The 27,762-nt window shown below is 41.0% G+C and overlaps 1 protein-coding gene across 8 annotated transcripts; it reads left to right on the forward strand.

Annotated features, from left to right (window-relative positions):
- The first annotated feature begins 1,462 nt into the window (after nucleotides 1-1,462).
- On the forward strand, nucleotides 1,463-26,607 carry LOC110507164 (zinc finger and BTB domain-containing protein 44). 8 transcript variants are annotated; one of them, XM_021587044.3, is made up of 6 exons: nucleotides 1,463-1,906; nucleotides 7,849-8,920; nucleotides 9,732-9,816; nucleotides 10,096-10,247; nucleotides 21,844-22,144; nucleotides 23,081-26,607. In XM_021587044.3, exons 2-6 carry the CDS (start codon nucleotides 7,885-7,887, stop codon nucleotides 23,373-23,375), a joined length of 1,869 nt encoding a protein of 622 aa, XP_021442719.1. In that variant the 5' UTR covers nucleotides 1,463-1,906; nucleotides 7,849-7,884; the 3' UTR covers nucleotides 23,376-26,607. The 8 variants fall into 8 exon arrangements, with proteins under 8 accessions (XP_021442719.1, XP_090080779.1, XP_021442717.1 ...); XM_090224653.1 differs by having other exon boundaries at nucleotides 21,844-21,927; XM_021587042.3 differs by lacking the exon at nucleotides 1,463-1,906 and adding an exon at nucleotides 2,019-2,410.
- Nucleotides 26,608-27,762: the final 1,155 nt, after the last annotated feature.

Here is a 27,762-nt window from a genome sequence, read left to right on the forward strand (position 1 = left end):
AGCAGGTAGAATGGCGATAGATTAGGCAGAGAGGGTCGGATTAACTACACACAGAGCCTAAGTGCGGCTGGGGCCGACAGATAAAACATAAACAAGCAGAATGGATTACCGTGAATTAATGGACAGTCCAGCCTGCATCAGCTATGTAGCCAAGTGATCAGTGTCCAAGGGGCAGCGGTGGATGGGGCAGGGAAGCTGGACTGGCGAGTGTTATCCAGGTTAGAAAACTAACAATGACTAAATAGCTTGTAGCCAGTTAGCTGGTTAGCTTCTGAAGGTTCTTGAGTGTGTTCTAAAAATGTAAAGATAATAGCGGTTCCGTATCACATTGGGTGAGGCAGGTTACCGGAAGGTATAAACAAATTAAAAATCGAAAAGGGATAGAAAGTAAATATGGGTTCAGTGAGTGTTTGGGACGCGGCGATTCAGATGGTTAGCAGGCCTGTGCTAACAAGCTAACAGTTAGTAGACGGTGCTAAACACGGTAGCAGTTAGCGGACCGGGCTAAACAAGCTAGCAGTTAGCAGGCCGAATTTGCAAGCAAGGAGATAGCAAGGGCTAGAGAGTTAGCCTTTGGGGACGTCGCGATGGGGGGAGTCTGTTTATTCCTCTTCATGCGGTGACATCAATGGACCGGTCGTGGGTCTGGATATTGTAGCCCAGGAGTTCAAAATGTTCCGTTTGCGATGGGAATCCGGGGGTGAAAAATAAAATAAAAGATAGGTCCGTTATGCTCTGGTTAGAGTCGCGTTGTTCGAACTGGCGAGAGCTTTCCGAGCTAAAGGTTAGCTGATGACCGGTTAGCTGACCGGTTAGCTGAAGACCGCTAGCAATGTTTTGCTGAAGCTGGTAGTTAGTTGGCTAGTTGGCTAGCTTCAGTTGAGGGGTTCCAGATCCGAAGTAAATATAAATACTTTAGGAAAAAAGCTACGTTGGGTGAGGCGGGTTGCAGGAGAGTATTTAGAAGAAGTTGAGGTTCAGCAAAAAGTTTTAAAGATATGTGAAGAAAAAAACGAAAACGAAACGAAAACAAACGATATATACAAGGAACACGACAACACGTCCTACTGCTACGCCATCTTGGAAGAACATCTCAATAGCAATCAAGTAGTAAAACCATTAGGTTTTGTGTAGTAATGATGAAAAGTAATTAAGTAGTACTTACACCATTGCCCTCACTCTGAGTGTTCTCGCATTCACACCAAACTCCAAATGCTAATAGCCAAGCTCCAACATGACCATCCCACCGCAGCCCACCAACGTAACTAGTCAGATAGAGAGGTGTAGGCCTAGTATGGGAACGATCCATGTGGTGCATAAGTGAGAGCACTAATCCTGAACCAGCTGCACAAAAGCACAGGCATTGGGTGAACGTGGTTAAAACAAACCAACAAGAGCTCCCATAGGATAGTTAACTAATCATGTGATCTAAATTGTGTATTTAAACCCTTTTTTTAAACTCTTTTATTTTGTTTTTGGCTTCTAGGAGGCAGCATACAGGAAGGGATGCAGTCCAGAGGCATGGCTACTGAGGCTTGTGAAATGAACTTTTAATTATTTATTTTTTACAGAAAATGGACACCTGCCTTCGAAGCTGCATCACCTCCTGAGTCCCTTTTTTGGTTCTCGTTTAAATGTTTTACTTGTATTAGTTTCAAACGTGCTCCTAAGCCATAGAAAGACCACTGTAACTGAAATGAGAACTAAAATTGAACCTTGCCTTATGTTGTAAAATTGCGGGTTTGGGCTGTACTGGCTACTCAAACCTACTCGAAAAGAACCTGACTATTCTACCCCGTGATTACAGCAAGCAAATTTAGCTGCATTAATTGCTTTAGATGTGCGGCAGGTAGCCTAGTGGTTAGAGCGTTGGGCCAGTAACCTGAAGAATCCCTGAGCTGACAAGGTAAAAATCTGTCGTTCTGCCCCTGAACAAGGCAGGTAACCCTCATAGGCTGCCATTGTAAATAACAATGTGTTCTTAACTGACTTTGAGATCCGTCAGACATGATCTTTACCAAATCAGACATTTGCCTACTGCGCGTTGCATTATGGGACACAAAGTGCAAAAAGGATTAGCACAGGGAGGCTAGCTAAAGAACCTCAACGAAACGGTACAAAAATGTACGTTTTGTAAACCTTTTAACAACAATTTGAGCTATCGACCGCTCCAAGTATTAATGAAAATCTCAAATTTATCTGTGTTTGGCCAACGAATGTTTCCGAAACACAAGGAATTCCAAAGAACGGGCTAAATCGGCACCGATAACAGACTGCTTGCAAGCTAGGCTGCTTTGTGCTGTTGCACGCACAGCTGTGGTGTGTTTACATCGGCCTCATTTGACTCCACAACCCGAGGCCGATCAAGTCGAACAACAGACCGAATCGTACACTGTTCTATCTACTGAAGGTATATTTCGTTGCATGGTCAGTAACTTGACCTCTGAAAACTGGTAGCTAGCTAAGTGTTGAAGATTGGTGTATGTGTAGTTTGCTAGCTGGTCAAGTGAAACGTTTTCATTAACGTTACATTATCTAGCAAGCTAGTTCACTTAACTACCTGGTTGCCGGTCGAAGCCTTTGTTAATATTTATAGACAGCTAACTACAGTTGCTCTTTGTTTTGACATAGCTTTCTTTGTTAGCTAACTAGCTTGTTCGCTAGCTCGCAACGTGTTGTTACTTGCAGCATGTTAATGTTTACAAGCGAAAATACTGGGTTCAGTTTAGTCCCCGCCCACTTTGCCTGTAAACATAATGCCTGTCCCAATTTTGGACGACCTCTGTTAGCTAGCTATTTGATGTTGAATTTACACCTGATTTGATTTGTAAGAACTAAGAAGTTAATTGCAGCAGCTAACAACGTAGTTAGCTACTTTCATCGGTATGATGATGAAATCTCAAAGTTAGTGGAGACAGTTCAAGTAGGAATAACGTTCTAAAAATGTATTTCTTAATGCAGGCTACTGGGCCTAGCTATTGTGTTTGTTTCGCTTGAGACTTGAGATGTTGTTCTGTTTCAACAGTGCATTATGTTGGGCTATTTATGGACCCTTCATCTGGAAAAACGTTAGGCTAGTTGTTGAAAGTTCAAACCTGTCAATGTTCGAGTCGGGTTTTGAATTAGGTTAGCCCAAACTTAGAATCAAGATAATATGATTTTGAAAGGTAGACAACAACCCACACTCCTCTCCTCCACTGCAGCTAAAATCAGTGGTTCAAGCCTAATTTGCGTTGCCTTTATTGGGCCAACAGCCGGGGAGTATTTCCTATTTTTTTCTTAGTGAGGGCAGCAAGCTCTCCCAAAGAGAGCCCCTTCAGGAGAGAGTTTTGTTTGATGGAAAATCTCATGCCTCAGAGCAGCCACATGTCTGAGAAAGGGAGGGAGACGGGCAGCTGCACTGCATCCTGTAGTGCAGTGGTTCCCAAACGTTTTATAGTCTCGTACCCCTTCAAACATTCAACCTCCAGCTGCTTACCCCCTCTAGCACCAGGGTCAGCGCACTCTCAAATGTTGTTTTTTGGCATCATTGTAAGTCTGCCACACACTGTACAATACATTTATTTAAAAAAGAATGAGTGAGTTTTTGTCATAACCTGGCTCCTGGGAAGTGACAAAGAGCTCTTATAGGACCAGGGCACAAATAATAATAATTTTGCTCTTTATTCAGCCATTTTACATATGAAACCTTATTTCTTAATAAAAAATGGTGAATAACTCACCACAGGTTAATGAGAAGGGTGTGCTTGAAAGGATGCACATAACTCTGCAATGTTGGGTTGTATTGGAGAGTCTTAAATCATTTTCCACACACCGTCTGTGCTTCTATTTAGTTTTCATGCTAGTGAGGGCCGAGCATCCACTCTCACATATGTCGTGTCTTTGGCTATGCCGGATTAAGTGATATGACGTGCTATTCTATAAAATAATTTCTCTGTAGTTAATATCACCTGATTAAGCTAATCAGGTTAATGTAATTAACTATGTCGGGGCACCACAAAATAATGTTTATAGAGCTTTTATCTTCCGAATAAACTCTTAAAGACCTGGTAAACTTTTACCTCGATAGGAGTCAATATTTAATCGTCACTTTATTTAGACTCATCTGAAAGTTGGAAATTCTTGGTAATCCTCACGAACCCTGGCTAACAAGTTGAATCAGCAATACAAAATGTGGTTTAATTATTTATTTACTAAATACCTAACTAATCACACAGAATTACATATACACAGAATGAATCATACATTGATGGGACCTGGTGAATGGAGCCGATATAGCGGCTGGTTACACAAAGAAAAGGGGGGGGGTTGAGTGAAAGAGCGGGAAGCCTGAGGAACAAAGGGAGAAGCTATGCTATCGTAAATACAGTATCTTATGCTATCGTAAATACAGTATCTTATGCATTCTAAATTACCGCCCATTTGGAAATGGAAAATGCAATAAATATTTACTCTGAGCTGCGCTTTGATCGTTTGGTCGTAGATGGGAGGCCGGGTTGTCCAGCATGGATCTCTGGTCCTCTGAAGACTGTCTAGTGGTGAACTGGAGCATGGAAGAATGGATACATCATCCGTCCTTTCCTAGCCCACGTTTACCACGTTTACTGCTGCTAACTCAACGGCTAGGAGGTATCACTTCTGGAGTGAATAAGAGTTCAAAGTTCATACCAAGTTGCCGTACTTTTAAGCTCATGCTATATTCTGGCTAGTATTGTCGAAATTCATCCTTTCGGCGTGTTGACCGTCATCTTCACGTTGAAATTTGATGCTGATTTTGTTAGTTTAACTGAGCCCTTTTAACGTAGGACTGTCACCCTAACGTCCTCGGAACAGAAATTTACATTTTCGTCAAGGGGCTTATATAGGATTGGGAGAGAGGGCTGTGTTTCATAGTTTACAACCCATGCCTGTTCACTTGGGCGGGGCCTCTGAGTGAGCAGAGTGTTGTTCTTCTGACAAACTGTTTTCTCATTAAGAAGCTAAAAATTACATTTAATCTTTTCACAAATAGTTTCAAATTTAAATATTTAAATTGCACAACAATTCCATGTGAATCTGATAACTAGAATGTGTAGATTTTCCAAGATACAGTTCATGTCGTCCTATCATCAGTAATCATGTCTCAGACGCCAACTGAACTGACATCATATTCATTAAGTCCCAACGCATATTTTCAACTGGTTGGACTACCGAAATATGGTTCCGTTTGCCATCTTTTGATGTCACTCTGTTAACAAAGGCATTTTCAATAGTCACATTGGTAGAGTAGAGAGAGGAAAAAGGGGAAAGGTATTTATGGGGGTCATAAACCTCCCCACCTCAGGCCAATGTGATGACACATAGGGACGTGGTAGCAAAGGGTATCAGTGTCTTAACAGCGCGATTTGCCAAGGCAAGAAACTCTGAGGGCCGCCCTATCCAGAAATCTGGCAGTGGCTTCTGATAAAATTACATTTTCACAGAACCACTTGTTGCAATTTAGATGAGGCTGTCTTGTTCAGATATCGGTAAGTGAACTGGAGGCAGGGCATGAAAGGGAAAATGAATCCAGTTGTCTGTGTCATCCGTGTCAAGAAGGTACATGCGTAATTGCTCACCCAGCTCATTCAGGTGCTTCGTTATATCACATTTGACATTGTCCGTAAACTTGAGTTCATTTGCACACAAAAAAATCATACAATGATGGAAATACCTGTGTGTTGTCCTTGTTAATGCAGACAGAAAAGAGCTCCCACTTCTTAATCATAGCCTCAATTTTGTCCCACACATTGAATATAGTTGCGGAGAGTCCCTGTAATCCTAGATTCAGATCATTCAGGCAAAAAAACATCAACCATATAGGCCAGTTGTGTTAGAAACTCGTCACCATGCAAGCGGTCAGACATGGAGATTATGGTCAGTCAGGAAAACTTTAAGCTCAACTCTCAATTTTAAAAAAGTGTCAATACTTTGCCCCTTGATAACCAGCGCACTTCTGTATGTTGTAAAAGCGTTACACGGTCGCTGCCCATATCATTGCATAATGCAGAAAATACACAAGAGTTCAGGGGCCTTGCTTTAATAAAGTTAACCATTTTTACTGTAGTGTCCAAAACGTCTTTCAAACTGTCAGGCATTCCCTTGGCAGCTGTTTGCAGAAGAGGATGTTTTCCTTAATTGACCCCCAATAAACGTAACAGACATATACCAGGAGCTGTGCCAGACCTGTTGACTCATCCAGCTGTAACGCATAGAATTCACTGGCTTGTATGCAAAGCAGTAATTGTTTCAAAACATCTCCTGTCATGTCACCGATGCGTCGTGAAACAGTGTTGTTTGATAAAGACATTGTCTGTCTAGGTTTTTTGGCCTTTTCCCCCAGCATTGTCCGCAGCAGCAGGAAGAATTAAGTCCTCCACAATAGTATGGGGCTTGCCTGTCCTATCCACTCAGTAGCTTATCATATAAGACTCTTCTAGCCCCTTCTTATTAATGGTATCTGTTGCTTTTATACATGTCTTACTACTCGAATGTCATCTTTATTCTCGCTCAAAAAACCCCCGTGGCTTATTTTTTAAATTGTCATGTTTAGTTTCTAAATGTCTGCGCAAGAGTGAAGGTTTCCCACTAGAGTAACGGTTAATGTGATTGGATGTTAATTATTTGACAAGGCTACCTGTATTTGACATTGTGTTGTTATTTCGCTGAACACTACATGGTTGAATTTTATTTTTGGCAGTGAAACGAGACTAATCGGGCGAGAAAAAGACCTCACCCAAATGTATAGCTCGGTTGGAAAATATAAATGTACGGTTTGAAAATGTGATTTATTTTCCCCCCTGATTTTTGAAAATTTTCAATTTTTCTTTAAAAAAATGAATAAAATATGAATCACATTTTTCTTTGGCGTACCCCCGACGACATTGCCCAGGTTGGGAATACCTGCTGTAGTGGACTCCACATGAACTTGTCTTTCATCATGATGCTTTTGTTATTGTTACATAACTTGCCATTTTATCCTTCACGCTGTCTACTTCCCTCACCCTCTCACCAACTCCCTCGCCGCCTGCTCTCTTTCCTAGTCATTTTTTGGATGAAACCAACCTGGACCTTTTAGGTTAAAATTATATGCTTTTACACAATGACATTATTTGTTTGAACAATTTTGGCTTTAGGTTTTCGTTGGAGTGTAGAATAATGTAAGCAGCACTTCAGTTGTCCTCAACCATCAACAATGGAAAATGCAGATTGTTTGGTGTTAGGTTAACTTTATTTCGAGATTTGTTAGGTTACGTTTGTTTAGAGATCTTCTCTCTAAAACATTGCAAGAGCTGTAAATACATGGTCTCTGGCTTTGAATATCCACATTAGTTTATGCTAGTAGCACATTTGTATATTCCATTTTTTTAGATGCATCTTGAGGTTGACAGACCTGAAATCAATCTGAGGTTCAGTGGGTTTCCAAATGTCAAGAGGGATGTTTCTCTTGGCTCTGCACTCCTTCATCTCTGTTTTTGTTTGTGCGTTTCTTTTGCCACTCTGTTAAGTCCATGTGAGGCCAAATGAAAGTCCCCCCAGACAATACTGACTTGTCTGTTAACACTTTGTTTGTTAAGTTGTCTGCCTGTGTGGTTACTTAGGCTAAACTGAACTCGTCTAATCCTGTCATCTGACAGTGTAGGTTTACTACACGGTGGCAGTTTTTTTCAATACCATCACTGGATTTATATTCAGGTTTTTATTTTTTATTTTAGTATAGCCACTGTTTAACATCCATAAGGATAATGAATTACAAACATTACATTGACTTTATAGCAAAGGCCCAATGTAGGCCAACATTTGTAGACTAATTTTCCATTCTTCCTGTAGGTGAACGCCCTCCAGAGCAAGTACGCTAAGACAAAGATGGGGGTCAAAACCTTTACCCACAGTTCCCCCACGCACAGTCAAGAGATGCTGGAAAAGCTAAATGCCCTGCGCAACGAGGGCCACCTCTGCGATGTCACTATCCGGGTGCAGGACAAGTTGTTTCTGGCGCACAAGGTGGTGCTGGCCTGCTGCAGCGAGTTCTTCCGCTCCAAACTAGTGGGCAGGCCTGAGGAGGAGGACAAGTTTGTGTTGGACTTGCACCACGTCACGGTGAGCGGCTTCACCCCTCTGCTGGAGTACGCCTACACCTCCACCCTCTCCATCAGCACGGAGAACATCATCGACGTTTTAGCCGCCGCCAGTTACATGCAGATGTTCGCCGTGGCGAGCACATGCTCAGAATTCATGAAGTCCAGCATCCTCTGGAGCGCCGGGAATATGGGGCAGGAGAAACCGCAGGAGTCGGCTCTTGGCGAGAGCGTTTCCTCCCACTGCGCTTTGACGCCGTTGGACAGCAGCCTGTCGCCTGTATCCTCTGACTGCAGTGTGATGGAGAGGAACATCCCTGTGTGTCGCGAGTCGCGCCGCAAACGTAAGAGCTTTATCATGATGTCCCCAGAGAGCCCACTCAAATGCACCTCGCAGATCACCTCGCCGCAGATGCCCAACCCATCGCCCTCCTCCTTCTCGGAGACCACCACCCAGCCAGTGGACTCTTCCCTGGCCTTCCCGTGGACCTTCCCCTTCGGTATCGACCGGAGGTTCCACCCGGATAAGCAGCCCAAGCTTCCCGAGAGCCCACGTCGTCTGGACCAGGCAGGGCCCTCGGAGGTGAGCCGCCGGCTGAGTGACTTCCTGGCCTGTGAAAGCTCCATTAAGGCGCCACTGTCGCTGGCGGGCCCCGAGGAGGACATACACGTGAAGGTGGAGAGGCTGAGTGACGAGGAGGTCCAGGAGACGTTGTCGCAGCCCGTCAGCGCTTCCCAGAGTTCTTTGAGCGACCAGCAGACAGTGCCCTGCAGTGAACAGGTCCAGGAGGACCTCCTCATCAGCCCACAGTCCTCCTCCATAGGTATGGGTGTCACGTGAGTGGACAAAACACTCCAAAGTCAGTCTGTCAGATGTTTTCAGACCTCAACAGTAGTCTTGTGTCAAGCTGAGTCTGCAACACATGCCAACGGTTGTGTAGATATAGCTAGCTATATGCCTGACCCCAAAATAATGGAAGAGCCAGGCCTAAGCACAGACTCTGGTGTGCATATCTTTTCCGTTAGTTTTGGATTGCGTCATGTAGCTGGGTCTACAATACAGATGACCTAGGATGTGGACTTATCTCAATACAAGATCACTAACTTTTTTTCTCTTTACACTTTTTGGGAGTGTAATTTCCCTCTAGATTTAAAGGGCTAATCTGCAGTTGCTACATTCTTTTTTTTTGCTTATAAATTAATTATATTTAGGCCTACCCATTGATTCTTGAAAAATAAAACCTAATATTGCCTTATGAACTTTGTTCAACTGTCGTACCCCATCAGAACCTGAAATATAATGTTGTTTTACTCAAAGTAACAAAGTAGGCCTAAATATAAACAAACATGTTTAAAACTATAATTTTGATATCATGGATGGTCAGTCCTTGCATCGATAGTTCTGTCTATGAATTTGAGTGGCTATGTTTCTCCGGCCCCATTCCTCAGCTGTTTTCCCAAACAGTGGCAGGGAGGACGCTTTATTGTTTCAACTGCGGATTGCCACTTTAAAGCTATTCAGTCTTTGCATTGGATCTGTGTATGGGTTCTATCCCGACCCATGTCTTATGGAAATCAGACTGAGAAAGAACTAGTAACCGGGGGAAATTATATTTGTTTTTTGTTTTGGCATAGGTTCGATAGATGAGGGAGTCACAGAAGGGTTGCCCTCAATGCAAAGTACATCCAATGCTGGAGGTCATGCTGAGGATGATGAAAGGTAACAATATGATTGGAAAATACTTACATTCTTTAAATGTAAGTGGAAATATCATGATCACCTTCCCTGGTTTTCAACTCAATTCATTTGGAAGGTTTGATAACCTTGATTTTCTTTTGTTCAAGCTAATCTTCCATTTTGCCTTCCAACTGGTATGGAACCCTTGAGGTCTTGATGTTATTATGATGAAGCTAAAGGAAGGTTTTCATCTGACACCCCAAGGTTTACCACATTTGTGTCTACCCTCACTGGAGCACCACATCCTCTTTCTTGTTTCAGATTAGAAAGCCTCCAGTACCCTTACCACTTATACATAAGCCCTTCAACCCGCCCTGGCACTAACGGGCCTGACAGACCTTTCCAGTGCCCCACGTGTGGCGTCCGATTCACCCGCATACAGAACTTGAAGCAACATATGCTCATCCACTCTGGTAGGTAATTTCCACACATCCACTATGCAGTTGAACAGGGCTGTGTAGACTAACTACTGCTCTGCGACCTCTAGCAGCTATCTGTTATGTCGTATCTGTTTATGTCATAGGTACCCATCTGGAAAGTAGCTCATGTGATTTGCACTGTATTTACGTTGCCCTCTACAGTAGTTCCATGCGTCCTCTATTCACCCGATGATAGGAGCCGGAGATTAATGGTATGAATGGCTCGTTAATGGTTTGACTCATGGCACACTGTGGAGAAGAATGAAGGGCATTCCAGGGAACATTGATTTTGGAAACACTTGGGGCTTAGTGTCTCCCGCCTCGGCTGACATCGGAAAAACACACTCATCAAGTGCACACATACCCAAACTCGTGCACACATAGCCAAACTCCAATGACAGTGGAACATTATAAGAGGAAATGATGTCAGCCAAATATCGACACAAATCTCAACTTGAGGAGATCGTGTGGTGCTGTTTCACCTTTTCAAGCCCTTGATACAACAAGTTTTATTTTGGAGTGTAATGTCCCATTAATACAGTGCCTTGCGAAAGTATTCGGCCCCCTTGAACTTTGCGACCTTTTGCCACATTTCAGGCTTCAAACATAAAGATATAAAACTGTATTTTTTTGTGAAGAATCAACAACAAGTGGGACACAATCATGAAGTGGAACGACATTTATTGGATATTTTAAACTTTTTTAACAAATCAAAAACTGAAAAATTGGGCGTGCAAAATTATTAAGCCCCTTTACTTTCAGTGCAGCAAACTCTCTCCAGAAGTTCAGTGAGGATCTCTGAATGATCCAATGTTGACCTAAATGACTAATGATAATAAATACAATCCACCTGTGTGTAATCAAGTCTCCGTATAAATGCACCTGCACTGTGATAGTCTCAGAGGTCCGTTAAAAGCGCAGAGAGCATCATGAAGAACAAGGAACACACCAGGCAGGTCCGAGATACTGTTGTGAAGAAGTTTAAAGCCGGATTTGGATACAAAAAGATTTCCCAAGCTTTAAACATCCCAAGGAGCACTGTGCAAGCGATAATATTGAAATGGAAGGAGTATCAGACCACTGCAAATCTACCAAGACCTGGCCGTCCCTCTAAACTTTCAGCTCATACAAGGAGAAGACTGATCAGAGATGCAGCCAAGAGGCCCATGATCACTCTGGATGAACTGCAGAGATCTACAGCTGAGGTGGGAGACTCTGTCCATAGGACAACAATCAGTCGTATATTGCACAAATCTGGCCTTTATGGAAGAGTGGCAAGAAGAAAGCCATTTCTTAAAGATATCCATAAAAAGTGTCGTTTAAAGTTTGCCACAAGCCACCTGGGAGACACACCAAACATGTGGAAGAAGGTGCTCTGGTCAGATTAAACCAAAATTGAACTTTTTGGCAACAATGCAAAACGTTATGTTTGGCGTAAAAGCAACACAGCTGAACACACCATCCCCACTGTCAAACATGGTGGTGGCAGCATCATGGTTTGGGCCTGCTTTTCTTCAGCAGGGACAGGGAAGATGGTTAAAATTGATGGGAAGATGGATGGAGCCAAATACAGGACCATTCTGGAAGAAAACCTGATGGAGTCTGCAAAAGACCTGAGACTGGGACGGAGATTTGTCTTCCAACAAGACAATGATCCAAAACATAAAGCAAAATCTACAATGGAATGGTTCAAAAATAAACATATCCAGGTGTTAGAATGGCCAAGTCAAAGTCCAGACCTGAATCCAATCGAGAATCTGTGGAAAGAACTGAAAACTGCTGTTCACAAATGCTCTCCATCCAACCTCACTGAGCTCGAGCTGTTTTGCAAGGAGGAATGGGAAAAAATGTCAGTCTCTCGATGTGCAAAACTGATAGAGACATACCCCAAGCGACTTACAGCTGTAATTGCAGCAAAAGGTGGCGCTACAAAGTATTAACTTAAGGGTGCTGAATAATTTTGCACGCCCAATTTTTCAGTTTTTGATTTGTTAAAAAAGTTTGAAATATCCAATAAATGTCGTTCCACTTCATGATTGTGTCCCACTTGTTGCTGATTCTTCACAAAAAAATACAGTTTTATATCTTTATGTTTGAAGCCTGAAATGTGGCAAAAGGTAGCAAAGTTCAAGGGGGCCGAATACTTTCGCAAGGCACTGTATCTGCTATAAGCTTGAAGCATGATGTTCTCAGTGATAGAGAATGCCTATTTTTAAGTTGTCTATAAAGCCAGTTAGTAGTTGTCCAAAAGTAATCAGGCTTGCATGTGGACAGTCCCATTTGTGTAGCCATGTACGGTTACAGCATGTGGAAGGTAACTAACTATAGGCTGCAGGCAATGACTCCACATTGTGTCCCAACATATAATGGGATAATGGTCTGTGCTACTCCAAACTTCAGACACACTGCTCACATTCATTAAGAAAACCACCATTGTATTCATTGGGGTTCTATCCCCCTGCCAATGCACACATCCACAAGACCCAATTATGAAATTGGTATAATGGAGTAATCCATCAAAGCAAGGGGGGGGGGGCAGTTAAGTATACCATAGAGTAGGGCTGACTCTCTGGTTGAAAAGACTTCATGGGGCTCAAGTCTTTTTCTTCAGGGTCATTTAAGCTCGACCCATAGTGTTGTATTGTATGCAGTTAAAAGTAATGCAGTTCACGTCTGCTTAAATGTACTTACTCTGGCTCTGCGAAAGGAGCTTCATTGGAAGTTCACGTCAACGTATGCCTCATAGAGCTGTCAATGTATTTTTATATTTCTCATTGAAAAAAGTCAGTCTTAATCTTAAAGTCGTGGCATGTTTATGAGGGCCATAAATAACTGAATCAACAGAAGCCATTTTTGCCCTTCGTATTGTTCCCCTGGTCCGATCGGCTCAGAAATGCTTGTTGCAACTAGTAATGCACCTATATGACATTTTTTGCCAATACCGATATTTTCCTTGCCAAAAAACCCGATACCGATATATAAAAAACTTTAGCGGCCTTTTAAGCATTCTAGTACAGTTAAATAGTTAAAACACACACATGGACGCAGTGGTCTAAGGCACTGCATCTCAGTGCAAGAGGCGTCACTACAGTCCCTGGCTCGAATCCTAGCTGTATCACATCTGGCCGTGATTGGGAGTCCCAAAGGGCGGCGCACAGTTGGCCCAGCGTCGTCCGGGTTTGGCCGGGGTAGGCCGTCATTGTAAATAAGAATTTGTTCTTAACTGACTTGCCTAGGTAAATAAAGGTTACACACACACACACAAACACACCACACTGACCAAAAAGTTATTTTGTTGGCATTTACGTATGTCCCCATTACCAGTTAAACATAATCAAAACCTATTTCTTTCACTTACTTGCTGTGCTGTTTCGTTGTTAATTTGTTCAGTCGTTTCATTCTCAACCAGGATTTCTATGGAACGCTGTTTGGTTCTTTGTGTGTCAAATAAGTAACCCTATTTGTAAGCTTGTTGACCAATCAGGACCTGAATATGACTGCAGATCACAAAATAATTTAAAGTGCTCATACATATTTTACGTAGTTATAACTCATTGATTACACTATCACTCGTATTTCATATGTCACAACGATTCATCGATACATATGCTATGATGTTGTCTTGCGTACCTACAGTGCTGGTCATAAAAAAGTTTGCATCCATGAGCTAGCTAGCTATGTTCTTACCCAAAAACATAGCAAAACGACAATCTGTTTCAGTAGCTATAGTTAGATAGGTAACTATATAGCTAGGTGTCATCTAAAATAACCCTAATTTATTAGACCGTTCTTATTTGATTAGTGTTGGTCAGACCCATCTATGTGAAGCTAGCCACAATAAGGATTAGCCACAATAGTGGACTTTGCGGTTAGCCTTCAAAATAAAAGTACGTCATTGACAGTGATGCAAATGAATATAAATAGTAGAATTATGCCATAATTGAATAGATCATGCTAAACGAGGTTGGAATGTTGTTATATAAAATCAGCAAAATATTTTATTTATTTTATTTCACCTTTATTTAACTAGGTAGGCAATTTGAGAACAAGTTCTCATTTACAATTGCGACCTAGCCAAGATAAAGCAAAGCAGTTCAACACATACAACAACACAGAGTTACACATGTAGTAAAACAAACATACAGTCAATAATACTGTAGAAAAATAAGTCTACATACAATGTGAGCAAATGAGGTGAGATAAGTGAGGTAAAGGCAAAAAAAGGCCATGGTGGTGAAGTACTTACAATATAGCAAGTAAAACACTGAAATGGTCGATTTGCAGTGGAAGAATGTGCAAAGTAGAAATAGAAATAATGGGGTGCAAAGGGATTAAAAAAAAAAAAAATACAGTAGAGAAAGAGGTAGTTGTTTGGGCTAAATTATAGATGGGCTATGTACAGGTGCAGTAATCTGTGAGCTGCTCTGACAGCTGGTGCTTAAAGCTAGTGAGGGAGATAAGTGTTTCCAGTTTCAGAGATTTTTGTAGTTCATTCCAGTCATTGGCAGCAGAGAACTGGAAGGAGAGGTGGCCAAACGAGGAATTGGCTTTGGGGGTGACCAGAGAGATATACCTGCTGGAGCACGTGCTACAGGTGGGTGCTGCTATGGTGACCAGCGAGCTGAGATAAGGGGGGACTTTACCTAGCAGGGTCTTGTAGATGACCTGGAGCCAGTGGGTTTGGCGATGAGTATGAAGCGAGGGCCAGCCAACGAGAGCGTACAGGTCACAGTGGTGGATAGTATATGGGGCTTTGGTTACAAAACGGATGGCACTGTGATAGACTGCATACAATTTATTGAGTAGGGTATTGGAGGCTATTTTGTAAATGACATCGCCGAAGTCGAGGATCGGTAGGATGGTCAATTTTACGAGGTTATGTTTGGCAGCATGAGTGAAGGATGCTTTGTTGCGAAATAAGAAGCCAATTCTAGATTTAACTTTGGATTGGAGATGTTTGATGTGAGTCTGGAAGGAGAGTTTACAGTCTAACCAGACACCTAGGTATTTGTAGTTGTCCACATATTCTAAGTCAGAACAGTCCAGAGTAGTGATGTTGGATGGGCGGGCAGGTGCAGGCAGCGATCGGTTGAAGGGCATGCATTTAGTTTTACTTGTATTTAAGAGCAGTTGGAGGCCACGGAAGGAGAGTTGTATGGCATTGAAGCTCGTCTGGAGGGTTGTTAACACAGTTTCCAAAGAAGGGCCAGAAGTATACAGAATGGTGTCGTCTGCGTAGAGGTGGATCAGAGAATCACCAGTAGCAAGAGCGACATCATTGATGTATACAGAGAAGAGAGTCGGCCCAATAATTGAACCCTGTGGCACCCACATAGAGACTGCCAGAGGCCTGGACAACAGGCCCTCCGATTTGACACACTGAACTCTATCAGAGAAGTAGTTGGTGAACCATGCGAGGCAATCATTTGAGAAACCAAGGCTATTGAGTCTGCCAATGAGGATGTTGTTTCTTATCAATGGCGGTTAAGATATCGTTTAGGACCTTGAGCGTGGCTGAGGTGCACCCATGACCAGCTCTGAAACCAGATTGCATAGCGGAGAAGGTGTGTTGGGATGCTAAATGGTCGGTAATCTGTTTGTTGACTTGGCTTTCGAAAACCTTAGAAAGGCAGGGTAGGATAGATATACAGTGGGGCAAAAAAAGTTTTTAGTCAGCCACCAATTGTGCAAGTTCTCCCACTTAAAAAGATGAGAGAGGCCTGTAATTTTCATCATAGGTACACTTCAACTATGACAGACAAAATGCGAAAAAAATCAAGAAAATCACATTGTAGGATTTTTAATGAATTTATTTGCAAATTATGGTGGAAAATAAGTATTTGGTCACCTACAAACAAGCAAGATTTCTGGCTCTCACAAACCTGTAACTTCTTCTTTAAGAGGCTCCTCTGTCCTCATCTCGTTACCTGTATTAATGGCACCTGTTTGAACTTGTTATCAGTATAAAAGACACCTGTCCACAACCTCAAACAGTCACACGTCAAACTCCACTATGGCCAAGACCAAATAGCTGTCAAAGGACACCAGAAACAAAATTGTAGACCTGCACCAGGCTGGGAAGACTGAATCTGCAATAGGTAAGCAGCTTGGTTTGAAGAAATCAACTGTGGGAGCAATTATTAGGAAATGGAAGACATACAAGACCACTGATAATCTCCCTCGATCTGGGGCTCCACGCAAGATCTCACCCCGTGGGGTCAAAATGATCACAAGAACGGTGAGTAAAAACTCAACTCGTCGTGTTTGGAGGACAAAGAATGCTGAGTTGCATCCAAAGAACACCATACCTACTGTGAAGCATGGGGGTGGAAACATCATGCTTTGTGGCTGTTTTTCTGCAAAGGGACCAGGACGACTGATCCGTGTAAAGGAAAGAATGAATGGGGCCATGTATCGTGAGATTTTGAGTGAAAACCTCCTTCCATCAGAAAGGGCATTGAAGATGAAACGTGGCTGGGTCTTTCAGCATGACAATGATCCCAAACACACCGCCCGGGCAACGAAGGAGTGGCTTCGTAAGAAGCACTTCAAGGTCCTGGAGTGGCCTAACCAGTCTCCAGATCTCAACCCCATAGAAAATCTTTGGAGGGAGTTGAAAGTCCGTGTTGCCCAGCAACAGCCCCAAAAAATCACTGCTCTAGACGAGATCTGCATGGAGGAATAGGCCAAAATACCAGCAACAGTGTGTGAAAACCTTGTGAAGACTTTCAGAAAACGTTTGACCTCGGTCATTGCCAACAAAGGGTATATAACAAAGTATTGAGATAAACTTTTGTTATTGACCAAATACTTATTTTCCACCATAATTTGCAAATAAATTCATTAAAAATCCTACAATGTGATTTTCTGGATTGTGTCTGTCATAGTTGAAGTGTACCTATGATGAAAATTACAGGCCTCTCATCTTTTTAAGTGGGAGAACTTGCACAATTGGTGGCTGACTAAATACTTTTTTGCCCCACTGTAGGTCTGTAGCAGTTTGGGTCAAGAGTGACCCCCCCCCCTTTGAAGAGGGGGATGACCGCAGCTGCTTTCCAATCTTTGGAAATCTCAGAGGTTGAACAGTCTAGTAATAGGGGTTGCAACAATTTTGGCAGATAATTTTAGAAAGGGTCCAGATTGTCTAGCCAGATTGTCTGACTTGTAGGGGTCCAGATTTTGCAGCTCTTTCAGAACATCAGCTGACTGGATTTGGGAGAAGGAGAAATGGGAAGGCTTGGGCGAGTTGCTGTGGGGGGTGCAGTGCTGTTGACCGGGGTAGGGGTATCCAGGTGTAAAGCATGGCCAGCCGTAGAAAAATGCTCATTGAAATTCTCAATTATAGTGTATTTATCGGTGGTGACAGTGTTTCCTATCTTCAGTGCAGTGGTTAGCTGGGAGGAGGTGCTCTCATTCTCCATGGACTGTACACTGTCTCAGAACTTTTTTGAGTTTGTGTTGCAATAATTAGTTAATTTGCCAAAAATCTGTTGAAATCACACTGGATGTATTATACTTTAGAATTGCATTGGCGGCATACTTATTTCACTGTACAGCCTTACCTATTGATTGTGGATCAATGACATGAGGTATCAGTCTACTCAGGGACACCCAGAGAACATTAGCGTCGTAGCTCTTATTGCGGGACTCTGAAACAACTGTGAATTGAGACACATTTATTGTCAATCTATGTGTATCTGACATGCCCCCTGAGCACACTAACACTCTTGACACCTATTCCAAATGGGAACTTCAAATGTGTCTCATGCGCACAGTGCAATAGCACTATAAAAACATCCTTCTTCAGACACCCACATACAGGTCGAAAAAGATTTACTATGCCATAACTATAGTTTTTTTAACAGTTTCATTAATTCATTCTAATTAACTGAATCATTACAACACACCCCTCACTATTGTCATTTGTTACATTAATTGCACTGTTTGTCTACATAACCTGGTTCAAGCATTCATGACATTACCCTGAAGAAGGCACAGTGATGCCGAAACGTTGGTAAATACCCAATAAATTACTGGGAGTTTACAGTGCCTTGCGAAAGTATTCGGCCCCCTTGAACTTTGCGACCTTTTGCCACATTTCAGGCTTCAAACATAAATATATAAAACTGTATTTTTTTGTGAAGAATCAACAACAAGTGGGACACAATCATGAAGTGGAACGACATTTATTGGATATTTCAAACTTTTTTAACAAATCAAAAACTGAAAAATTGGGCGTGCAAAATTATTCAGCCCCCTTTAAGTTAATACTTTGTAGCGCCACCTTTTGCTGCGATTACAGCTGTAAGTCGCTTGGGGTATGTCTCTATCAGTTTTGCACATCGAGAGACTGAATTTTTTTCCCATTCCTCCTTGCAAAACAGCTCGAGCTCAGTGAGGTTGGATGGAGAGCATTTGTGAACAGCAGTTTTCAGTTCTTTCCACAGATTCTCGATTGGATTCAGGTCTGGACTTTGACTTGGCCATTCTAACACCTGGATATGTTTTTTTTTAACCATTCCATTGTAGATTTTGCTTTATGTTTTGGATCATTGTCTTGTTGGAAGACAAATCTCCGTCCCAGTCTCAGGTCTTTTGCAGACTCCATCAGGTTTTCTTCCAGAATGGTCCTGTATTTGGCTCCATCCATCTTCCCATCAATTTTAACCATCTTCCCTGTCCCTGCTGAAGAAAAGCAGGCCCAAACCATGATGCTGCCACCACCATGTTTGACAGTGTTCAGGGTGATGAGCTGTGTTGCTTTTACGCCAAACATAACGTTTTGCATTGTTGCCAAAAAGTTCCATTTTGGTTTCATCTGACCAGAGCACCTTCTTCCACATGTTTGGTGTGTCTCCCAGGTGGCTTGTGGCAAACTTTAAACAACACTTTTTATGGATATCTTTAAGAAATGGCTTTCTTCTTGCCACTCTTCCATAAAGGCCAGATTTGTGCAATATACGACTGATTGTTGTCCTATGGACAGAGTCTCCCACCTCAGCTGTAGATTTCTGCAGTTCATCCAGAGTGATCATGTGCCTCTTGGCTGCATCTCTGATCAGTCTTCTCCTTGTATGAGCTGAAAGTTTAGAGGGACGGCCAGGTCTTGGTAGATTTGCAGTGGTCTGAGACTCCTTCCATTTCAATATTATCGCTTGCACAGTGCTCCTTGGGATGTTTAAAGCTTGGGAAATCTTTTTGTATCCAAATCCGGCTTTAAACTTCTTCACAACAGTATCTCGGACCTGCCTGGTGTGTTCCTTGTTCTTCAGGATGCTCTCTGCGCTTTTAACGGACCTCTGAGACTATCACAGTGCAGGTGCATTTATACGGAGACTTGATTACACACAGGTGGATTGTATTTATCATCATTAGACATTTAGGTCAACATTGGATCATTCAGAGATCCTCACTGAACTTCTGGAGAGAGTTTGCTGCACTGAAAGTAAAGGGGCTGAATAATTTTGCACGCCCAATTTTTCAGTTTTTGATTTGTTAAAAAAGTTTGAAATATCCAATAAATGTCGTTCCACTTCATGATTGTGTCCCACTTGTTGTTGATTCTTCACAAAAAAATACAGTTTTATATCTTTATGTTTGAAGCCTGAAATGTGGCAAAAGGTCGCAAAGTTCAAGGGGGGCGAATACTTTCGCAAGGCACTGTATAGATGGAGTGTGCGATTCTCTTTGTTTTGATAGTTTATAGTTTATTTTCTGTTAGTTAGCACCTCCACACAAACACATTTTTCTGGGTTTGCTCCAGCTCATGTTTTTGAACACGATTCCCGAGGAAAAACAATACTGCGTAGATGTTTTGGAGTCCGATAACTCTGAGGAGGACGTCGGGGAAAAAATATCTTTGATATTGAGTAAACTGATACCCCATTTCATTGATGCCCAATCCTTAGGTAAAGCTGTACAGTGCAATATGAATGTCAATACACACAATAGGCTGACTGGTGAGGTGATTTCATACAGTCACAGTCCCACGATAAGAGCTACAATGCTAATAATATTTAGTAAACTCTTCACAGTTGTGTTCTGTGGGTGTCACCGAGTAGACTGATACCCCATTTCATTGCTTCACATTCCAACCTTGTTTAACATTATCTAGTCTAAATATGGCATGATTCCACCAATTGTAACCTTCTGCATCACTTTCAAAGAGGTACTTTTATTTTGAAGGCAAACTGCTAATTCCACTATTGTGACTAATCCTTATTGTGGCTAACTTCACAACACATAACCCGGGCCGGTCGACCCTCACTAGCCAGATGAAGCTAGCTGGCTGCTTATAACGTTAGCTTTGGGCAACAGGGTTAAGTTGCTAGCTAGCTAGCTAGCTATTTAATTTCACGAACTGAAGTTCAATTTCAATAGGCGAACAACAAGTGGCAACCTAGCTAATACTTACTCACATGGATTCCTAAATCATTGCTAAGAATAATGAAAATGACTGCAGTTTCTACTGGTCATTGTTTTCAGGCTGGTTGTATTGGTGCAAGATAAGGAACCAAGCAAAAGCTAGCTAGCTACCCCAGAAGTTGCGGTCAAACAAATAATGCTTTATTACCAACAAGGTATTGTAAACACATTGTTCGTGGCCGGTGTTTGCTTGTTTGCTGACTTTTTTGTACAGCTTTGACTGTGCTACTGATAGTAGTGGTGGCGCTTGGCTTGCACGTGCACATTCATCACGCACACCATTCTATAATGGAGCTGTGTTATTTGATGTGTCAAATAGTGTTATTTGATGTGTATCTTTTTTGACACGCAAAGACCCAAACGGCGTTCCATAGTATGTCATGAAGATAATAGCAGTGATGCTATTACTGTGTTACTCCGATAGCATACTTGGTAGTGGGTACCGGTGCTCGACCAGTCGCGATAGCCAACATCACCCACGACATAGAACAGTTGATTGTCAAGGGAAATGAATTCCATTATCTTGCCGTTAATGGATTTCGCCTTTGAGTTCTCTCGCTGAAATGTTCTTACTCTTTCAAACAAATGCTCAACTTGTTGACTGCTTGATCCACACAGCATACATTGTGGGCTAGGTTAGGAATGCTGTGTTGCGCAGAATTTTACGTGACGTCATTACGTCATGTACCTACGTTATATAGGTATACACATCAGCTTTGACATCGGTTTTGCACATCGGCGTTTAAACTAGACATCAGGCCGATACCGATGTTGGCATTTTTAACTAATATCGGCCGATTCCGATATGTTCACCGATATATTGTGCATCCCTAGTTGTGACCCATGTGTGTCAATGAACCATGCAGGATATTGGAGACTGGATGCCTCTGTCACAGTTTCTTTGGTGTGCATGCATACTATACTGTAGGTCATACAATGATGATTACTACCCGTTTCTGACACATTTTACACATATATTTTTAACACTCACACTTAATGTTTTTGTGATACATTTTTAACACTGACATCTTTTTTTTGTTTTGTGATAGTTTTAACATTGACAATTCTAAAAATCAACGTCTCAATGCAGAATTCATAGTTAATCTATTGTAGTGATTCTAATGTGCGACACAAGTCCTTTTTCTTTTCATCCCTTTTCCAACAGGCATTAAGCCTTTCCAGTGTGATCGCTGTGGGAAAAAGTTCACACGGGCCTACTCCCTAAAGATGCACCGGCTGAAGCACGAAGGTAAACGCTGTTTCCGGTGCCAGATTTGTAGTGCAACATTCACGTCCTTCGGCGAATATAAGCACCACATGAGGGTGTCCCGCCACATAATCCGCAAGCCCCGGATTTACGAGTGCAAAACGTGCGGCGCCATGTTTACCAACTCTGGCAATTTAATTGTTCACCTGCGGAGTCTGAACCATGAGGCATCTGAACTAGCAAACTACTTCCAGAGCAGGTGAGGAGTCCCGGGGTGTCGTCCCTTCATTTAATCAGCTTAATGTAACACGGGAAATAAGGACAAAATACAAATAAATCTCCCATAGTGGCCATGTTCAGGGAGATATGCTATTTCAAGCTTTTCAGAATTGGTTCATTAAACAGGTCCAACTAACTGAGCATACCGTGAAACTTACAGTACAACACATATCAGTCATGCTGAATATGTGGTTCAAAGCAGTCTTTGGCCACTTTCCTCAAAATCCCTATATATGTCTTAGCTGAAGGGTAATGTAGCATAGACTATTACATGAGTTACTATTGTGTATTTTGTTGTCCATTTTCTTAATTGAACCATTCCATGCTGTTATCTTAGTTACTTGCCTTTGGGAAACATACAGTATGAAATTATACGTGCTACGGGCTTTTAATCCTTGCGTCTCGCAACAATTTGGATAAATTACATAACCTATTTCTGTCAGAATAAATTTTGCTTTTCCATATAGGAATTTCACTCAGTTTAAAGGCTTTTATTAAAATGTATAGCTCATAGTACTAAACGTACTTCTACATAAAGCAGACATGTGCTCATATATTCTAGACTTTTCCACTTCTTAATCAAACTCAAGCCCTCACAGGTTGGTAGGGCTCAAATGGGCCATTTACTTTTTAAAATGTTTTAGTATAATGTCTATGCCTGAGATCATAACAGTGTATGGAAAATTCTTTGGCGATCCAGTTTGATTCTCAAAAAACAGATCACAGGCCTCGCACAGCCCTCACATAATGATCTGTCACCGTATTATTTTTCAAGAAAATGTACCGATTTCCATACGTTTTTCATTTTGCCTTTAACTTCAACCATATTTACTGTGTAGTCTACTTCATATAGGAGGTTTAGAGACACTTTCATCAACAGCTTTCTATCGTCTGTTATGTCTCCACATGGTCCCAGTGATTTCCTCATGCCCGACTACCTGAGCCAAGTGCAAGAGGAGGAGACTCTGGGGCAGTACGAGCTGGTGGAGCACGGCTTCGAAGGCAACCATTCGTCTGTCCAGATGCCGGTCATCTCCCAGGTCTCCTCCACCCAGAATTGCGAGAGCAGCACCTTCCCCCTGGACCCTTTATCCTTGAAGGACGAAAACGTGTCAGAGGAGCCAAAGACAAATGGCAGTAACAGCTCCCCGGACGGCTCGGAGGAGGAGAACGCCCACATCAAAGAGCTGGCTTCCATTACGATTGAGTGACTGTCACTTCCTAATTGTCCCACTCGTTCCCCCTTCCAATCCAAAGCCCTGACTTTGGAAAGTGCCTGAGATTGCCCTTCTTTAGCGAGCACCACTAGAATTAGATGTCTTAACTTTGCTAACAAGTAGTTTCTTTCCTTCCTTATTGGATTGTTGTTTTTTGCATAATGATCGTTCATACGGTAGATGCTGTGTTACTTCTTGAGTGCCGTCGCTTCGGGCAAACTGTTAGTGTTACTAAATATTATTTGATAATAGAATGCTACGTTGGATTTTGTCGTGATTTATGTGAGAGGTGTGTATGTATTCCTTCGTGAATAGGGACACAGTACATTTTAAACCTTAAAAAAATATATATATATATGATTTGAAAACTTGAAATTGCATTATAGAGCTCTCATTGTCTCTTTCTTTACGCGCAATATGAATGAACTGTAGCTACTACACTTGACTTGTGTTGGGTGTTGTTCATAATTTAGGTATCTACTGTGGATTCGACTCTCAAAGGTCGGGTCACAAAGGCATGGCAGCATTTCATATGTGAAGTCAATCGTTAATTCATCAAGAGAGACGCACTGCAACGGCTGCGCTTTCCGACATCTAGAAGAGCTAGGCTAAGTTCAAATGTGAAGTTAAAGTGTAGTTAATTTGTCGGACCTATTTCATTAGAAATACTTGTCTCTAGCAGTTCTTGTGTGATGGAAATCTCTATACTGACATATTTGTAATATGTCAGCTGTGTGACAAAAAAGCGAGTCTCACTATAATTAGTGGTTAAATAAAATAAAACATTTCAGTGAGGTAGAAGTAATATGTAGGTGACATAACTAATATGTCAACTTTGGTGACATATAACTACTATGCTTCAATGTCACTATCTTGACATACAATGAGACCATGTTGCATTTGGTGGAGCATGTGTCGGTAGGAATATTTCTACCTAACTTCACACAGACAGTTTACTTTGGACATGAATGTGAGTGACATTCTTCGGACTAACGTTGTACTAATCAAGTGGTCAGCACATTAGAATTTAGAGCTGGGTGCCTTGCTTTTACTTTGAGTTTATGACATTGCTTAACATGACATTGCTTTGTATCATTTAAGTGTGATCGATAGATATTTTCATCTTCCATAGTGTTTTCGGTTCACCTTGAGATTTCCAGCTAAATTTTCTTTGTCACTGCTTTTCAACAGAAATCTTGCCCTAGCTTGGACACCTGTTATATTGAGCCATCACTAATCAGTTGCACATCACCATGCCTTTATAATAAGGTGGTGATACTCCATTGATTAAATGCTACTGATATTTATTTGTTCATTAAGTGTAGTCCTTATCAATTCATTAATCTTGGTAGTCCTGCAAAAAAACAAAAAAGGACATTTGCGATTCCAATGAAATGCAAAATAGATTACAAACTCTGATGGTAACATTAAAAATATTACTAGGAAAATAAGAATTTGGTGATATTTAACATGATGAATCTGTTATTATTTTTGTTTTGTCATTTTAGCAGATGCTCTTATCCTGAGCAACTTACAGTAGTGAGTGAATATCTTGGGCTCAGAGAAGTAACGTGTGTTTTATAATCATATAATGGGTGCTCAGAGATTTGACATATGATTGTCTCGTGCCATCCAATCAACCTTTCCTAAAAAATGTGGCATTTAGCCTAACCACCCTATGTCTGGGTAACAATCAAGCTCTCCTATTGGACCAAATGTTCCCAGTCCCTTTGGGGGTTGGCGTATCTACCATTTTAATCTATCGTTGCTGTTGACATTATAAAGTAATGAGGTAATCATGCTTGGTTTCCCCATGCTATTGAAATATTGTTCACAGGAAATTTAATTTTCTCTCCGATAGACACTGTATCATGTGCGTTGGAGAAACTATAGCCTTTATATAGGACCTTGCATAGCTTCAAGCTGCACAATTTAAAATCTGTAGTCATTTTATTTTTTCACGCGTTTGAGCATTTTAGCGCTTAAGTAAGCTTGTGTTTTGCGTGTGTTTGTTTCTGTTTTTATTCACATACCTTTTTCATAAAAAAATGCTGCTGTTTGTTGAAACTTAAAGTGCCCAAATATTTTTGGTGAACCTATTGTGTGCAATAAATGGACAAGCTGTTGGGTTCTATGTTTATATTTTGTGTCTGAATAATGAAAGAAAAGAATGTACTGTTTTTCGTATTGTTGTGTACTTACAATGTGATAAATTAACTGAAGAAAAACAAGTGAGAATCCACTCAATCTGTGAAATCGCCAACAAAGTGTACATCTTGATTTTTTTATTTGATTCTTTTCAAATTACTCCTAGGATTGTGAAATGCACGTTCATTTGAAAGTCCTGTGAATCTGAGAGCATGCGTTTTCTTTCTTCTGTTTGCTGTTCAATAAGGCCGTGTTGAGGTGAGATGTGTTAAAACCTCAGCACGTATCAGCGTTTTGTTCTTGATTTTTCTCCAACTAAAGTTTTTACAGATATTAGCATGTCTTTCCTTTGTTCCCCAGATGTAGCTTCTCTTATGTGCAATGTTTAAAAAAATGTATTGACATATATGCCTTTTCAATGTGTACATGATATATACATTTCCTGGTTCATATTGTTTGTTGAAAATATGACAAAACGGTAGCTCTTAGTTATACATTATATATTTTTGTGACTTTTGTATTACAATTGCTGTTTTATGAGTATGCCATCTTTTGGATATTCTTGTTAAATGTGAATACATCAAATACATGTTTAATACATGTTTAAGGAGTGTGGGCCTTTTAATGTTCACTTTGTTGACTGTCTGCAGACACACAAACATACATATATATATATATATATATATATATATATATATATTGTATGTTCTTTATACTGTAGATTAATTTCCAACTTAGTTTGGATGATTGAAAAATATGTTGTATTTTGTGACTTTGATATTTAATCTGTAGTTTCATTTAACAGTTTTAAACATCCCCGTAATGCAATTGGCATATGGTGCAAGAGCAAAAATGTTTGTGGTTTCATAAGCAAGTGTTGAATGTTCAACTTTTCCAGATCATTTCCAAGATTAACTGTTCTAAACTGATGAAACCACTTTCTACTGCTATACAGTTAATGGATGTTCCCAATTCTGATCTGTGTTTTTTCCTAGTTTGCAATTATATTGTGAAGAGGGGTGTTTTGTACAGTTAAAAAAACAACTAAAATGTAAATAAAAACTTGCATTGACTCCCACCCCCTTGGCCAAGTTATTTATTTTTGAGGACATGAAAGGACAACGTATCTGGTATGCATCACTTACGCAAACATCTGACTGGAGCACATGTCTATAAATATTATTTTGTGGCTATATGCCAAAACAATAAAACCCACCAAGCTCAAGCTTTAGCGCTTGCCTAATGAAGGTGTTTGTGGTTCCTACTCATAATCATGTTTCCCACTGTTTATTGCTAAGAAAAGCACTATAGGCTACAGATTAAGTTAATCAAATATACTTGTTATTGATTATTCTGATTCATTATACATTGGCATGTAAATATTTTACTTTTCATGGCATTCAATTCTAAGATGCATTATGTGGTTGGTAAATGAAAGTAAAAAAACAAACATGCATTGTTTTAATAAATAGGGTCTTGCATGTGTTGTAAAATAACTACATGCCCCTCAGATCCAGACTTCTCACTACAGTTCAGTCCAAATCTCTAATTGCTTACTGGTGCATGTCCCAGATTACAGACAGTTTTGATTAAAATGTGGAAAACAAAGATTCAAAAGATAGCCTTATGTCGAAAGTGTGTTTACTTTAAGTAGTGAAAGCCCATAGAGTGAGCTCTGGACTATTAAAGGTGATTTATGATATATTTGAGATGATCCCAACCACCTGCGTATAATTCAGTGTCCCTTTGTTTGTGACTCCGAATTGGTCTTATTTTATAGAGGAATTAGGCCAGTATCAGTGAAGCTTATGTTATCAAAGTCATTACCGTGGATGGATTACCCTATAAACTAGCTATAGTGTTAGGCATTTTTTTATTTTTACCTTTTTAAAGGAAAGGAAAACTCTGGATCGGAGATCCAAAATAACATTTATCACAAATAATGTCCTTAATAGAAACATATTTCTCAAGTTTAAAAAAAAAAAGAACGAAAATAATAAGGGTTTCGTGAACTAACACTCGCACTTGACCCCCTCCCCCCCTCCTTACTAGCTCTGGCTTTGCTGATAGCTACTTTATTGAAGAAAAATGTACTTACAATGACTGTGAAATGTGCTTGTCCCCCCTAGCTATCTTAAGATGAATGCACTCACTGTAAATCGCTCTGGATATGATGTAAATGTAATGAACTCAGATAATGAACAACAGATCATTTTGATCTGGATTAAAATGT

Source organism: Oncorhynchus mykiss, chromosome 27 (assembly GCF_057628025.1).
Source record: "Oncorhynchus mykiss isolate SJ-2025 chromosome 27, ASM5762802v1, whole genome shotgun sequence".
In the NCBI taxonomy this organism is placed as follows: Eukaryota; Metazoa; Chordata; class Actinopteri; order Salmoniformes; family Salmonidae; genus Oncorhynchus; species Oncorhynchus mykiss.